We start from the raw sequence: 15,408 nt of genomic DNA on the forward strand, positions 1-15,408 counted from the left end.
CACGGCTAAGGGCTGTATCCAGAAACTCCGCATTGTGTCATGCATAAAAACAGCCCTTAGCCATCATCAAGGCAAAGTTTGGCTATTTAAAGAATCTCAGATATAAAATATATTTTGATTTGTTTAACACTTTTTTGGTTACTACATGATTCCATGTGTGTTATTTCATAGTTTTGATGTCTTCACTATTATTCAACAATGTAAAAAAATAATTAAAATAAAGAAAAACCCTTGAATGAGTAGGTGTTCTATAACGTTTTACCGGTAGGGTATATCTATTCCAATTCAAACAGTCCAAACTGTTTTATTCCAATTAACATTCCAAGTTTTTTTTCCATTTATTTTACCAGGGAGTCCCATAACTTGAATATTTTTTAAATGTGAATTAAATGTGAATTAAATGTTAATTAAATTTGAATTAAATTTGAATTAAATTTGAATTAAATTTGAATTAAATTTGAAATAAATTTGAAATAAATTTGAATTAAATTCTCCACTTCATGAGTGAATTCAAGAATTGAACTTGGAATTTAACCCAATTCTGCCTTATAGTTATATTTTTAGTCGTAAAAATGTGATTCCTTCTTGATTCTTTTTTGTTTTTTAGAACCTGTGGTTCCAAAAGAAGATAATTTCAAGTCAACACCAGTAAAGAAAGGTAAAGCAATGCAATGATATTGGAGTTGTTTATTTATTGTGATAAATAAGGTATACTAAATTGTTTTATTTGTTTAGAACCTGTTGCACTACCGGGGAAAGCACGGCCAAACACTGGAATCAAAGGTAGTAATGTCCCCGATCTTTTAATCATTGTTCTTTTTACATTTAATGTATTCATACTTTGGGAAGTGAAGCCATTGTTATATTGTATTTGAATTAATACATAAATCAACTTTGAGATAAAATGGTTAATACAAATGTTCATCCTAAAATTCTTATTTGGATTGTAAATGGTCTTTTTTTGACAGAACCTGAAGTCAGTCACAGAAATCACAGTCACATAAATGCCTCTCTTACCAAGGAGAGAGTTAAAGTTGTACTTGTGAAGAAAGGTATGTGTCATCACTTACAAATATCCATGTTTATGCCACTGGATTCATTATTTTAAACTTTTCTCCTTCTGACTGAAAATACCTAAAACACATCTTAATGTTTCTGTTTTGTTTAGACCTTGCAATACACAACGATAAGGCAAAACCAAGCCTTGTTAAGAAAGGTATGAAGCATACAGTATACAAATATTTATACAGTGACTATAAAGATTATTTGATTTTCAGTTTTTCTTTTTTTAAATTCAGAGCCAGAGATTTTCTTACAATTTTCATATCCAAAATTCTTTACTAACCATACAAAATTCTCACATTAGTAAGTACATATTAGGATCCCACTTTCCCACAAGTGTCCCTAATACCTACACATACAGTGGGGAGAACAAGTATTTGATACACTGCCGATTTTGCAGGTTTTCCTACTTACAAAGCATGTAGAGATCTGTAATTTTTATCAACTGTGAGAGACGGAATCTAAAACAAAAATCCAGAAAATCACATTGTATGATTTGTAAGTAATTAATTTGCATTTTATTGCATGACATAAGTATTTGATACATCAGAAAAGCAGAACTTAATATTTGGTACAGAAACCTTTGTTTGCAATTACAGAGATCATACGTTTCCTGTAGGTCTTGACCAGGTTTTCACACACTGCAGCAGGGATTTTGGCCCACTCCTCCATACAGACCTTCTCCAGATCCTTCAGGTTTTGGGGCTGTCGCTGTGCAATACGGACTTTCAGCTCCCTCCAAAGATTTTCTATTGGGTTCAGGTCTGGAGACTGGCTAGGCCACTCCAGGACCTTGAGATGCTTCTTACGGAGCCACTCCTTAGTTGCCCTGGCTGTGTGTTTCGGGTCGTTGTCATGCTGGAAGACCCAGCCACGACCCATCTTCAATGCTCTTACTGAGGGAAGGAGGTTGTTGGCCAAGATCTCGCGATACATGGCCCCATCCATCCTCCCTTCAATACAGTGCAGTCGTCCTGTCCCCTTTGCAGAAAAGCATCCCAAAGAATGATGTTTCCACCTCCATGCTTCACGGTTGGGATGGTGTTCTTGGGGTTGTACTCATCCTTCTTCTTCCTCCAAACATGGCGAGTGGAGTTTAGACCAAAAAGCTCTATTTTTGTGTCATCAGACCACATGACCTTCTTCCATTCCTCCTCTGGATCATCCAGATGGTCATTGGCAAACTTCAGACGGGCCTGGACATGCGCTGGCTTGAGCAGGGGGACCTTGCGTGCGCTGCAGGATTTTAATCCATGACGGCGTAGTGTGTTACTAATGGTTTTCTTTGAGACTGTGGTCCCATTGACCAGGTCCTGCCATGTAGTTCTGGGCTGATCCCTCACCTTCCTCATGATCATTGATGCCCCACGAGGTGAGATCTTGCATGGAGCCCCAGACCGAGGGTGATTGACCGTCATCTTGAACTTCTTTCATTTTCTAATAATTGCGCCAACAGTTGTTGCCTTCTCACCAAGCTGCTTGCCTATTGTCCTGTAGCCCATCCCAGCCTTGTGCAGGTCTACAATTTTATCCCTGATGTCCTTACACAGCTCTCTGGTCTTGGCCATTGTGGAGAGGTTGGAGTCTGTTTGATTGAGTGTGTGGACAGGTGTCTTTTATACAGGTAACGAGTTCAAACAGGTGCAGTTAATACAGGTAATGAGTGGAGAACAGGAGGGCTTCTTAAAGAAAAACAAACAGGTCTGTGAGAGCCGGAATTCTTACTGGTTGGTAGGTGATCAAATACTTATGTCATGCAATAAAATGCAAATTATTACTTAAAAATCATACAATGTGATTTTCTGGATTTTTGTTTTACATTCCGTCTCTCACAGTTGAAGTGTACCTATGATAAAAATTACAGACCTCTACATGTTTTGTAAGTAGGAAAACCTGCAAAATCGGCAGTGTATCAAATACTTGTTCTCTCCACAGTATTTACATTGTACTTACAGTGCCTTCAGAAAGTATTCACACCCCTTGACTTCTTACACATTTTGTCGTGTTACAGCCTGAATTTAAAATGGGTTCAATTGAGATTTTGTGTCACTGGCTTACACACAATACCCCATAATGTCAAAGTGGAATTATGTTTTTAGACATTTTTACAAATGAATTCAAAATGAAAAGCTGAAATATCTTGAGTCAATAAGTATTCAACCCCTTTGTTATAAGTTCAGGAGTATAAATTGGCTTAACAAGTCAAATAATAAGTTGCATGTAATCACTGTGTGCAATACGTGATTAACATATTTTTTTTATATCTCTGTACCCCACAAATATAATTATCTGTAAGGTCCCTCAGTCGAGCAATGAATTTCAAATACAGATTCAACCACAAAGACCAGGGAGTTTTTCCAATGGCTCGCAAAGAAGGGCACCTATTGGTAGATGGGTAAAAAAAACAAAAAAACAGTCATTGAATATCCCTTTGACATGGTGAAGTTATTAATTACACTTTGGATGTTGTGTCAATACACCCAGTCACTGAAAAAATACAGGCGTCCTTCCTAACTCAGTTGTCGGAGAGGAAGGAAACCGCTCAGGGATTTCACCATGAGGCCAATGGTGATTTTAAAACAGTTACAGAGATTAAACTCTGTAACTGTAACTGGCTGTGATAGGAGAAAACTGAGAAAGGATCAACAACATTGAAGGCACTAAAGTAAAACTGCAAAAAAATTGGCAAAGAAATGAACTTTATGTCCTGAATACTAAGCGTTATGTTTGGGGCAAACCTAACACAACACATCAGTACCACTCTTCATATTTTCAAGCATGGTGGTGGCTGCATAATGTTATGGGTATGCTTGTCATCGGCAAGGACTAGGGAGTTTTTTTTTTTTTTGTTGATGAAAATAAACGGAATGGAGCTAAGCACAGAAACGATCCTAGTGTAAAACCTGGTTCAGTCTGCTTTCCACTGGGAGACAAATTCACCTTTCAGCAGGACAATAACCTAAAACACAAGGCCAAATATACACTGGAGTTATTTACCAAGATGACATTGATGACATTTAAGGACCAAAAATGGACAGCTGTGCCATACAGATTGCAAAATGGTTGGGAAGAGATTTTCGATGTACCGATTCCATGGAACATGGTTTATGAACTGATACACAAAACGACGCCAGATTCAAAACTTAGAGTTTTCCAATTTAAATTATTATACAAAATGTTTTGCAACCAATAGACTGCTTTATATATGATGGATACAACCATCCCAGCTCTGCAGATTTTGCTGCGAAGAGACAGAATTATTTGTTTTGGTACTGTCCATACAGTGCATACGGAAAGTATTCAGACCCCTTCACTTTTTCCACATTTTGTTACATTACAGCCTTAATCTAAAATTGATTAAATTGTTTGTTTTTTCCTCTAAATGGATTACATTTTAGTTTTTTCCTCATCAATCTACACAAAATACCCCATGATGACAAAGAAAAAAACAGGTTTAGACATTTTTGCAAATGTATTAAAATAAAAAACAGAAATATCACATTTACATACATATACAGATGAAGCACCTTTGCCAGCAATTACAGCCTTGAGTCTTCTGGGTATGATGCTACAAGCTTGGCAGACCTGTATTTAGGGAGTTTCTCACATTTTTCTCTGCAGATCCTCTCAAGCTCTGTCAGGTTGGATGGGGAGCGTCACCTCACAGCTATTTTCAGTTCTCTCCAGAGATGTTCGATTGCGTTCAAGTCCGGGCTCTGGCTGGGCCACTCAAGGACATTCAGAGACTTGTCCCGAAGCCACTCCTGCGTTGTCTTGGCTGTGTGATTAGGGTCGTTGTCCTGTTGGAAGGTGAACATTCGCCCCAGTCTGAGGTCCTGAGGGCTCTGGAGCAGGTTTTCATCAAGGATCTATCTGTACTTTGCTCCATTTATCTTTCCCTTGATCCTGACTAGTCTCCCAGTCCCTGCCGCTGAAAAACATCCCCACAGTATGATGCTGCCACCATCATGCTTCACCGTAGGGATGGTGCCAGGTTTCCTCCAGACGTGACGCTTGGCATTCAGGCCAAAGAGTTCAATCTTGGTTACATCAGACCAGAGAATCTTGTTTCTCATGGTCTGAGAGTCTTTAGGTGCCTTTTGGAAAAGTGCAAGCAGGTTGTCATGTGCCTTTTACTGAGGAGTGTCTTACATCTGGCCACTCTACCATAATGGCCTGATTGGTGGAGTGCTGCAGAGATGGTTGTCCTTCTGGAAGATTCTCCCATCTCCACAAAGGAACTCTAGAGCTCTGTCAGAGTATTTATGTTGTTAAAAAAAATAACTGTTTTCACTTTGTCATTATGGGGTATTGTGTGTAGATTGCTGAGGAAAAAACCAATTTAATCAATTTCAGAATAAGGCTGTAACGTAACAAAATGTGGAAAAAGTCGTGGGGTCTTAATACTGTAAATTGACGGGTATAAGTCACACATTGGTTTATCTATATCTGGCTAAGGCATGCACAAATTGAGATATATATCTTACATTTTACTTATAGGGTGAGAGGTGCTAAAGAAATGTAATGCATAATGAAAATGTCGAAGTTTTATTACACAAACAGATATTTTTCAGACCTATTAGTTGACTGGGTGCTCTCTCCTGCTAAATCAGATACTTTCAAAGACAAGGTCAAACCAGTCCATATAAAGAAAGGTATTGATGTTCCATATCTACAATAGTTTTGTGGTTTTGTAGAATACCTAGATACTTATGCTCAGCGTTTGTTCGTTAGCTCTGTTTGTTAGTAGAGTACTGCTCCACTTATCATGGCTTCTCAAAATGTGATTGTGTTTCATTCTTGTTTGATTTAGAGTCTGAAGCTTATAAATGGAAAGCCAAAGTAGCAGCGCCTGAGAAAGGTACAGTTATAGAAAAATATTGATGCACAGGTGTAATTCCATTAGTTTAGTATGATCAATAGAGTTTATTTCAAATGTACAGTATGAGCAGGAAAAACTCCTTGCCCCCCCTCTAACTTGATATCAAAAGGTAATATCCCTTTATAAAGTGAACATATTGTCTCTTATTGCAATACCTGTCCCATTCAGTTCCGCACACACAGAATATAACTTAATGGCCAAGCCAGCCCCAGCAAAGAAAGGCAATAGAACATGCTCCCATTTTTCTTACTTAACAAATTTATTTGATAACAATCCTAGCATCCTTGGTATTTCATTGTTGTTTATTATGTAACGGTATCATGTAATTCATGTCGACAGTATATACAGTACATTAGATACCTGATGTCTGACTTTGGGTAACATTTTTTATAGAAATTGTTAGTTGTGCTTTATGTACGCCCTAACCTCCATTGTAACTATTATCATTGTACTTAAATTTCTGTCTTTGTTTAGAACCTGAGGCTCCCAACAAGAAGGCCAAACCAGCATCTCATAAGAAAGGTACTGATTCAATTCAAGGTTTTGTTTTTCAGGGAAACATTTATTTAGCAGTAAATCGAATTACACATCTTTTCATTTATTTTGATTCAGCGGTGGTGAAATATGTATATTTGTGTAATTTGATTCAGAACCCGCTCTTAAAGAAACTACCAAACCAGCCCTTCTAAAGAAAGGCACTGACAATGTTTAATCTCTCTAGTTTATTTTCAATACTCTATTATTCTAATTATCTCATTATGGACTGTATCTTTGTCCATTGTAGTTGATAATATAACTCGTAAAAGGTTTATAATTATCAACTAATACTTGAAGCATCTATTCCAAGTGTGTCAAACATCCCAACATTATGAATTCAGGAGTATTTATTGGCAAGGCATGATATGAAGTGTGGCCCCCCCGAACCTCAGTGAAGACAGCCTGCAGTGCAAAATTAGTTTGACACCCCTGATTTCACTGTGATTAATAATGAACAGATGATTACTTTTGGTTTGCTAATTGTACAGTGTTAGGGGACATCCAGAATTTCCTGTACACTCTGACCAATCATTCTGACATGTTTTTGTTTGTTTGTAACTCATTTCTTAATACTTGTTCATGCTCATTAGACTATGTTTACAATTGTAGAGATGCTGTATAGGTGCTTGCTTGCATGTTATTTATCACTGTTCTTATAAATAGTAAAAATAGTATCCTCTGTTGATGTTTTTAGAGCCTGAGGCTCCCAAAGAGAAGGCCAAGCCAGCGGCTCCTACAAAAGGTTAAAAAAAATGTGTCACACTTTAAACAAACTTAATTTTCTCAACTCTCCATGACGTGTAAAAATGTATATTTTTCACAGAACCTGATGTAAGTCATAGAACTGCTTCTATTACAAAGGAGAGAGGTAAAGTTGTGTCTATGAAGAAAGGTATTAAATTCCTTCCAAATTAGATGCATAATAAATATTTCTGTAAGTTAAACTAGAGATGGTTTAGAATGTTGAGATATGCCACTTCATTGATTTACAATGGGGGTTTTCAAGAGAAAGGGGAAGATTTCACATGGGATTACATTTGACTAATCATATAGCCGCATATTAGCAGCACCTATGAATGCTTCATAGAGCATTCGTAAAGTCTTCATAAACACTTCATAGATGTTTAAAAAATCCTTCAACAGAAAAGTCATACTACATAGGTGATAAAATATCCTTACATCAGGTACCCTTTCACTACCCATATAGCATGGGATTTGTTTATGAATTGTTTCAAAAGTATCTATATATTTATTATTATATACTGTACATTTAAGTTGTTAATGTGGATTATGTTCCTGTAGGCCTATCTACAGTTAAAGGTATCTTTGTTCCATTTGATTTAGTCTCTCCTGAAAGAGAAGACCAAAACATCAGAGACTTGATCCAAGTTTCTTTGTTCATGCTATTTCTTTAAAGTTAGGAAATTGTATAATGGCATAACCAGAGGCTATGAAAGGATAGGCCAAACCAGTCCATGAAAAGAAAGTCAGCTACCAAGCACTGTTTCGCTTCCATAGAGGTAGATTTATGAATGCTTCTTAGAGGCTTTCCTCAGTGCTGTAGGTTAGTAGCTGCAGGGGTGTCCTAGCTACCTAGCTATATCTTGCATAATCATTGGACTGAATGTCCTGTCAAAGAACTGAACATTTGTTGATTCTTGTTTGGTTTAGAATCAGAGGCTCGCAGAGAGAAGACCAAACCAGTGGCTCCTACAAAAGGTAAATGTACTCAACATGTTCACTTCCAGTAAATGAAAAGTATGTCTATGTGAAGTACAGAATTAGCCTTATGATCCACCAGCAGAATGGTTTGTTTTCAATTCAGAGCATGTTCTGCTTAACTGCTCATTAGCCCATGCAAAGTGTCCTTGGTATTACGTGAATATAGGACACTTACACTATATGCAGGACCTATTACAGTATTTGTATTGTTTGGGTTCATTAATCAGTTCTCAGTAACATGGTGTTATGATGAGAAGTCTGAAATCTTAGGATAATATTATGTATTTTTTTATCACCAGCAGTTTCTAAAGAAAAGTCGAAACTAGTCCCTGTAAAGAAAGGTGCCACTTGTAGCTTCAATTTGTACTGTAGTGGGCTACTCTGAAATGTGCTGCTATTGCATCATGCTTTCTGGTGAACAATGTGTTAAAAATGTAGCCAGTTAAAACCAAATCCTCACTGTGGTAAATTAATCAGCAAGGAATCACTGGCTGCCATTCATCTTTAATGTTTCTGGTTGTATATCAACATTGTTTTTTATGTTGTTTCTGGTTGTGAGCATGCTCTTTCCATTTCACAGAGATTGAGGTTAAAAAGCAGACAAAACAAGCACTCACAAAAAAGGTATTCGTTGTTAAATGGGCTGCAACCCAATCTCCAAATAAAACGGCAACCTGTGGCGTAACTGCCGCAACAGAATTATGCCATGGCTTGACGTTTTAAATACGCCATGTGGTGCCTTATCTTAGCTGCCACAAAATGTACACCATGGCTTGAAGTTTTAATTACGCCATGTTGTGCCATATCTTAGCTGTCAGTCAAACTCTGCAAAAGTGAAACTAAAACTTAAGTTTAGGCATTAATCTGAGTGGTTAAGTTAAGGGTTAAGGTTTGAGAAAGGCATAAAAAAAAATTAGTGTCTAGTAGTGATGCACGGGTTGACTCATAACCTGCAGTCCCTGCTGTTATATCCGGAGGGAGGGTGGGTTTATGATCATGAAATGGATGAAGGGCGGGTGGGTGGCGGGCGGGTTGAATAAAGACAAAACAATACCTTAAATCCATAGGGCTAAAGAAAATTGAAAGCTGTGAAAACAACCCAACATGTTTCTGATAAGATTTCAGTTTGGCTTGGATGCACATTTTATGTGGTTGAAATACTATCAGCTGATAATGACAGCACCTCTACAGACATTTTGCATTCTCTCTTCGATGCTGAAAGAAAGAAATCCTATTTCTCCACTCCTGTTCCCAAGTCAAAATGGAAATCCAATTCTGGCCCGCCCTTCGATGTCATTTGGAAATTTTGCACAGAAAATCCTATTTTTTATACATTTTTATTGCATTTGATCCGCTGGTCCCTAAACGCCTTTGCTCCTCGAATGAAGCAGAGATGACAGAGAAACTTTACCGATGTCAACTAGATTGAAGCATTCATTCTATCAATGTATGACATTCTGATGAGCAAGAGTTTATTTAGTCTTCTAGGGCAACATATACAGTGCCTTGCAAAAGTATTCATCCCCCTTGGTGTTTTTCCTATTTTGTTGCATTCAACCTGTAATTTAAATTGATTTTTATTTGGAATTCATGTAATGGACATACACAAAATAGTCCAAATTGGTGAAGTGAAATGAAAAAAATAACGTTTCAAAAAATTCTCAAAAATAAATAACAAAAAAATGGTGCGTGCGTATGTATTAATTTGCTATGAAGCCCCTAAATAAGATCTGGTGCAACCAATTACCTTCAGAAGTCACATAATTAGTTAAATAAAGTCCACCAGTGTGTAATCTAAGTGTCACATGATCTGTCACATGATCTCAGTGTATATATACACCTGTTCTGAAAGGCCCCAGAGTCTGCAACACCACTAAGCAAGGGGCACCACCAAGCAAGCGGCACCATGAACACCAAGGAGCTCTCCAAACAGGTTAGGGACAAAGCTGTTTCCATTCCGGTGTTGCTGAGGTGGTGCGCTCAGACCGGTGGCTCAGTAGACCGGTGAATCAGAGCGCCGGAGGGGAGCAACGGGAGGAGACATGACAGCTAGGTCCAAATATAATCTTGTGCCTGCAGAATCGGCACCTTCTGGCGTATTCCATAAGAGAATGGGCTGGTTTTATGTTTAACTAAATCAGAGTCCCCTACAAACAGGAGAGCTGTGATCAATATAGTTTTATATAAACACCATTTGTTTTGTTTGAGTTAATTTTAATAAGCAGAATTAGAACCATGAATCCCCTTTAAAAAGGATTGATTTACTTCAGCTGTAAAAAAAAAAGTAACCTTTTTGTGAATCCTTCTGCGAAAGTGTTCGGTCTGTTTTTACATGTTTATACTATGTACAGTAGATTGCATGTGGTTTATATGTACTGAGAAATTGTATATTTTCCCTTCAATATACAACCGCTAGTATTCAACCCCTTTGTTATAAGTTCAGGAGTATAAATTGGCTTAACAAGTCAAATAATAAGTTGCATGTAATCACTGTGTGCAATACGTGATTAACATATTTTTTTTTATCTCTGTACCCCACAAATATAATTATCTGTAAGGTCCCTCAGTCGAGCAATGAATTTCAAATACAGATTCAACCACAAAGACCAGGGAGTTTTTCCAATGGCTCGCAAAGAAGGGCACCTATTGGTAGATGGGTAAAAAAACAAAAAAAACTGTCATTGAATATCCCTTTGACATGGTGAAGTTATTAGTTACACTTTGGATGTTGTGTCAATACACCCAGTCACTAAAAAAATACAGGCGTCCTTCCTAACTCAGTTGTCGGAGAGGAAGGAAACCGCTCAGGGATTTCACCATGAGGCCAATGGTGATTTTAAAACAGTTACAGAGATTAAACTCTGTAACTGTAACTGGCTGTGATAGGAGAAAACTGAGAAAGGATCAACCACATTGAAGGCACTAAAGTAAAACTGCAAAAAAATTGGCAAAGAAATGAACTTTATGTCCTGAATACTAAGCGTTATGTTTGGGGCAAACCTAACACAACACATCAGTACCACTCTTCATATTTTCAAGCATGGTGGTGGCTGCATCATGTTATGGGTATGCTTGTCATCGGCAAGGACTAGGGAGTTTTTTTTTGTGGATAAAAATAAACGTAATGGAGCTAAGCACAGAAACGATCCTAGTGTAAAACCTGGTTCAGTCTGCTTTCCACTGGGAGACAAATTCACCTTTCAGCAGGACAATAACCTAAAACACAAGGCCAAATATACACTGGAGTTATTTACCAAGATGACATTGACGACATTTAAGGACCAAAAAATGGACAGCTGTGCCATACAGATTGCAAAATGGTTGGGAAGAGATTTTCGATGTACCGATTCCATGGAACATGGTTTATGAACTGATACACAAAACGACGCCAGATTCAAAACTTAGAGTTTTCCAATTTAAATTATTATACAAAATGTTTTGCAACCAATAGACTGCTTTATATATGATGGATACAACCATCCCAGCTCTGCAGATTTTGCTGCGAAGAGACAGAATTATTTGTTTTGGTACTGTACATACAGTGCATTCGGAAAGTATTCAGACCCCTTCACTTTTTCCACATTTTGTTACGATACAGCCTTAATCTAAAATTGATTAAATTGTTTGTTTTATCCTCTAAATGGATTACATTTTTAGTTTTTTCCTCATCAATCTACACAAAATACCCCATGATGACAAAGAAAAAAACAGGTTTAGACATTTTTGCAAATGTATTAAAATAAAAAACAGAAATATCACATTTACATACATATACAGATGAAGCACCTTTGCCAGCAATTACAGCCTTGAGTCTTCTGGGTATGATGCTACAAGCTTGGCAGACCTGTATTTAGGGAGTTTCTCACATTTTTCTCTGCAGATCCTCTCAAGCTCTGTCAGGTTGGATGGGGAGCGTCACCTCACAGCTATTTTCAGTTCTCTCCAGAGATGTTCGATTGCGTTCAAGTCCGGGCTCTGGCTGGGCCACTCAAGGACATTCAGAGACTTGTCCCGAAGCCACTCCTGCGTTGTCTTGGCTGTGTGCTTAGGGTCGTTGTCCTGTTGGAAGGTGAACATTCGCCTTAGTCTGAGGTCCTGAGGGCTCTGGAGCAGGTTTTCATCAAGGATCTCTCTGTACTTTGCTCCATTTATCTTTCCCTTGATCCTGACTAGTCTCCCAGTCCCTGCCGCTGAAAAACATCCCCACAGCATGATGCTGCCACCATCATGCTTCACCGTAGGGATGGTGCCAGGTTTCCTCCAGACGTGACACTTGGCATTCAGGCCAAAGAGTTCAATCTTGGTTACATCAGACCAGAGAATCTTGTTTCTCATGGTCTGAGAGTCTTTAGGTGCCTTTTGGGAAAAGTGCAAGCAGGTTGTCATGTGCCTTTTACTGAGGAGTGTCTTACATCTGGCCACTCTACCATAATGGCCTGATTGGTGGAGTGCTGCAGAGATGGTTGTCCTTCTGGAAGATTCTCCCATCTCCACAAAGGAACTCTAGAGCTCTGTCAGAGTATTTCTGTTGTTAAAAAAATTTACTCTTTTCACTTTGTCACTATGGGGTATTGTGTGTAGATTGCTGAGGAAAAAACCCATTTAATCAATTTTAGAATAAGGCTGTAACGTAACAAAATGTGGAAAAAGTCGTGGGGTCTTAATACTGTAAATTGACGGGTATAAGTCACACATTGGTTTATCTATATCTGGCTAAGGCATGCACAAATTGAGATATATATCTTACATTTTACTTACAGGGTGAGAGGTGCTAAAGAAATGTAATGCATAATGAAAATGTCGAAGTTTTATTACACAAACAGATATTTTTCAGACCTATTAGTTGACTGGGTGCTCTCTCCTGCTAAATCAGATACTTTCAAAGACAAGGTCAAACCAGTCCATATAAAGAAAGGTATTGATGTTCCATATCTACAATAGTTTTGGGGTTTTGTAGAATACCTAGATACTTATGCTCAGCGTTTGTTCGTTAGCTCTGTTTGTTAATAGAGTACTGCTCCACTTATCATGGCTTCTCAAAATGTGATTGTGTTTCATTCTTGTTTGATTTAGAGTCTGAAGCTTATAAAGGGAAAGCCAAAGTAGCAGCGCCTGAGAAAGGTACAGTTATAGAAAAATATTGATGCACAGGTGTAATTCCATTACTTTAGTATGATCAATAGAGTTTATTTCAAATGTACAGTATGAGCAGGAAAACTCCTTGCCCCCCCTCTAACTTGATATCAAAAGGTAATATCCCTTTATAAAGTGAACATATTGTCTCTTATTGCAATACCTGTCCCATTCAGTTCCGCACACACAGAATATAACTTAATGGCCAAGCCAGCCCCAGCAAAGAAAGGCAATAGAACTTGCTCCCATTTTTCTTACTTAACGAATTTATTTGATAACAATCCTAGCATCCTTGGTATTTCATTGTTGTTTATTATGTAACGGTATCATGTAATTCATGTCGACAGTATATACAGTACATTAGATACCTGATGTCTGACTTTGGGTAACATTTTTTATAGAAATTGTTAGTTGTGCTTTATGTACGCCCTAACCTCCATTGTAACTATTATCATTGTACTTAAATTGCTGTCTTTGTTTAGAACCTGAGGCTCCCAAGAAGAAGGCCAAACCAGCATCTCATAAGAAAGGTACTGATTCAATTCAAGGTTTTGTTTTTCAGGGAAACATTTATTTAGCAGTAGATCAAATTACACATCTTTTCATTTATTTTGATTCAGCGGTGGTGAAATATGTATATTTGTGTAATTTGATTCAGAACCCGCTCTTAAAGAAACTACCAAACCAGCCCTTCTAAAGAAAGGCACTGACAATGTTTAATCTCTCTAGTTTATAATTATCTCATTATGGACTGTATCTTTGTCCATTGTAGTTGATAATATAACTCATAAAAGGTTTATAATTATCAACTAATACTTGAAGCATCTATTCCAAGTGTGTCAAACATCCCAACATTATGAATTCAGGAGTATTTATTGGCAAGGCATGATATGAAGTGTGGCCCCCCGAACCTCAGTGAAGACAGCCTGCAGTGCAAAATTAGTTTGACATCCCTGATTTCACTGTGATTAATAATGAACAGATGATTACTTTTGGTTTGCTAATTGTACAGTGTTAGGGGACATCCAGAATTTCCTGTACACTCTGACCAATCATTCTGACATGTTTTTGTTTGTTTGTAACTCATTTCTTAATACTTGTTCATGCTCATTAGACTATGTTTACAATTGTAGAGATGCTGTATAGGTGCTTGCTTGCATGTAATTTATCACTGTTCTTATAAATAGTAAAAATAGTATCCTCTGTTGATGTTTTTAGAGCCTGAGGCTCCCAAAGAGAAGGCCAAGCCAGCGGCTCCTACAAAAGGTTAAAAAAAATGTGTCACACTTTAAACAAACTTAATTTTCTCAACTCTCCATGACGTGTAAAAATGTATATTTTTCACAGAACCTGATGTAAGTCATAGAAATGCTTCTATTACAAAGGAGAGAGGTAAAGTTGTGTCTATGAAGAAAGGTATTAAATTCCTTCCAAATTATATGCATAATAAATATTTCTGTAAGTTAAACTAGAGATGGTTTAGAATGTTGAGATATGCCACTTCATTGATTTACAATGGGGGTTTTCAAGAGAAAGGGGAAGATTTCACATGGGATTACATTTGACTAATCATATAGCCGCATATTAGCAGCACCTATGAATGCTTCATAGAGCATTCGTAAAGTCTTCATAAACACTTCATAGATGTTTAAAAAATCCTTCAACAGAAAAGTCATAGGTGATAAAAGGTCCTTACATCAGGTACCCTTTCACTACCCATATAGCAAGGGATTTGTTTATGAATTGTTTCAAAAGCATCTATATATTTATTATTATATACTGTACATTTAAGTTGTTAATGTGGATTATGTTCCTGTAGGCCTATCTACAGTTAAAGGTATCTTTGTTCCATTTGATTTAGTCTCTCCTGAAAGAGAAGACCAAAACATCAGAGACTTGATCCAAGTTTCTTTGTTCATGCTATTTCTTTAAAGTTAGGAAATGGTATAATGGCATAACCAGAGACTATGAAAGGATAGGCCAAACCAGTCCATGAAAAGAAAGTCAGCTACCAAGCACTGTTTCGCTTCCATAGAGGTAGATTTATGAATGCTTCTTAGAGGCTTTCCTCA

The 15,408-nt window shown here is 37.5% G+C and overlaps 1 protein-coding gene across 41 annotated transcripts in view; it reads left to right on the forward strand.

The window, feature by feature from the left end:
* Positions 1-15,408, forward strand: part of si:ch211-266g18.10 (microtubule-associated protein futsch) — a 176,543-nt gene that overhangs the window by 135,105 nt on the left and 26,030 nt on the right. For 33 of the 41 annotated variants that reach the window (XM_041848386.1, XM_045213059.1, XM_045213058.1 and 30 more), the window contains 12 exons: positions 608-658; positions 736-783; positions 969-1,052; positions 1,169-1,216; positions 5,876-5,923; positions 6,419-6,466; positions 7,176-7,223; positions 7,305-7,349; positions 8,153-8,200; positions 13,277-13,324; positions 13,819-13,866; positions 14,555-14,602. In XM_041848386.1, coding sequence (XP_041704320.1) covers positions 608-658; positions 736-783; positions 969-1,052; positions 1,169-1,216; positions 5,876-5,923; positions 6,419-6,466; positions 7,176-7,223; positions 7,305-7,349; positions 8,153-8,200; positions 13,277-13,324; positions 13,819-13,866; positions 14,555-14,602 — 612 coding nt within the window. Of the gene's footprint in view, positions 1-607; positions 659-735; positions 784-968; positions 1,053-1,168; positions 1,217-5,875; positions 5,924-6,418; positions 6,467-7,175; positions 7,224-7,304; positions 7,350-8,152; positions 8,201-13,276; positions 13,325-13,818; positions 13,867-14,554; positions 14,603-14,683; positions 14,692-15,408 lie in introns of those variants that run through there. The other 8 variants (XR_006658183.1, XR_006658182.1, XR_006658184.1 and 5 more) reach the window with 3 other exon arrangements.

Source organism: Coregonus clupeaformis, unplaced genomic scaffold (genome assembly GCF_020615455.1).
Source record: "Coregonus clupeaformis isolate EN_2021a unplaced genomic scaffold, ASM2061545v1 scaf0077, whole genome shotgun sequence".
In the NCBI taxonomy this organism is placed as follows: Eukaryota; Metazoa; Chordata; class Actinopteri; order Salmoniformes; family Salmonidae; genus Coregonus; species Coregonus clupeaformis.